The sequence below is a fragment of the Saprolegnia diclina genome, assembly GCF_000281045.1.
Source record: "Saprolegnia diclina VS20 unplaced genomic scaffold supercont1.83, whole genome shotgun sequence".
Lineage (NCBI taxonomy): Eukaryota > Oomycota > Saprolegniomycetes > Saprolegniales > Saprolegniaceae > Saprolegnia > Saprolegnia diclina.
Genome location: NW_008246150.1, coordinates 221211 through 221723, shown reverse-complemented (window position 1 = coordinate 221723; position 513 = coordinate 221211). Strand labels below are relative to the sequence as shown.

Sequence of the window (513 nt, the reverse complement as noted above, 5' to 3'; positions counted from 1 at the left end):
CGACATGACCGAGCCCTTCTCCTCGGGCAAGTTGGGCTGGTTGGTTGACGCCCAAAAGTTGCCTTCCGAAAGCACGTAGGCGTCGTCAACCTCGAGCGAGTGGCCCGCGTTGTCGTACCAGTAGTTGTTGGCCATGTGCACTTGCAGCTTGTACTTGCCCTTGGACGAGCTAAACTTGGGCGCACGTCCAGATGTGTGATGGACGATGTTGTTGAGGAAGCTCATCTTGAGGTTGCTCACAAAGATGTTGGTCCAGTAGTGGTGTCCGTCGCACGACGCCGACCACGACGTGTGCCCGTCAAAGTCGCAGTTGCTGACGGTGATGCTGTTGGAGCCAGCGCCGTCGGTCGTGAGCATCTGCCGACCGACAAGCGACACCTTGACGTGGTCGATCCACACCTTCTGTAGAGGTTGTGTCCCGTCCTTGCCGTTGAGGTAGATGGCGTCGCCACCCCAGACCAAGTGCGGGTTGAGGTTGGTGATGTGAATGTTCTGAAGAATGATGTTGTCGCC

At 57.3% G+C, this 513-nt stretch overlaps 2 protein-coding genes across 2 annotated transcripts in view; one reads left to right on the top strand and one right to left on the bottom strand.

Moving 5' to 3' along the window:
• Positions 1–15: 15 nt before the first annotated feature.
• SDRG_15068 (hypothetical protein) lies at positions 16–357 on the bottom strand (the record flags this gene model as incomplete). Its single annotated transcript, XM_008621230.1, has 1 exon — positions 16–357. A coding segment is annotated over one exon (342 nt), but the record flags the coding sequence as incomplete, so codon positions are not given.
• Positions 358–439: 82 nt separating this feature from the next.
• SDRG_15067 (hypothetical protein) overlaps positions 440–513 on the top strand; it is a gene marked incomplete at both ends in the record, with an annotated part of 366 nt that continues 292 nt past the window's right edge. Inside the window, one exon of the mRNA XM_008621229.1 lies at positions 440–474. Coding sequence (XP_008619451.1) covers positions 440–474 — 35 coding nt within the window. The remainder of the gene's footprint in view (positions 475–513) is intronic.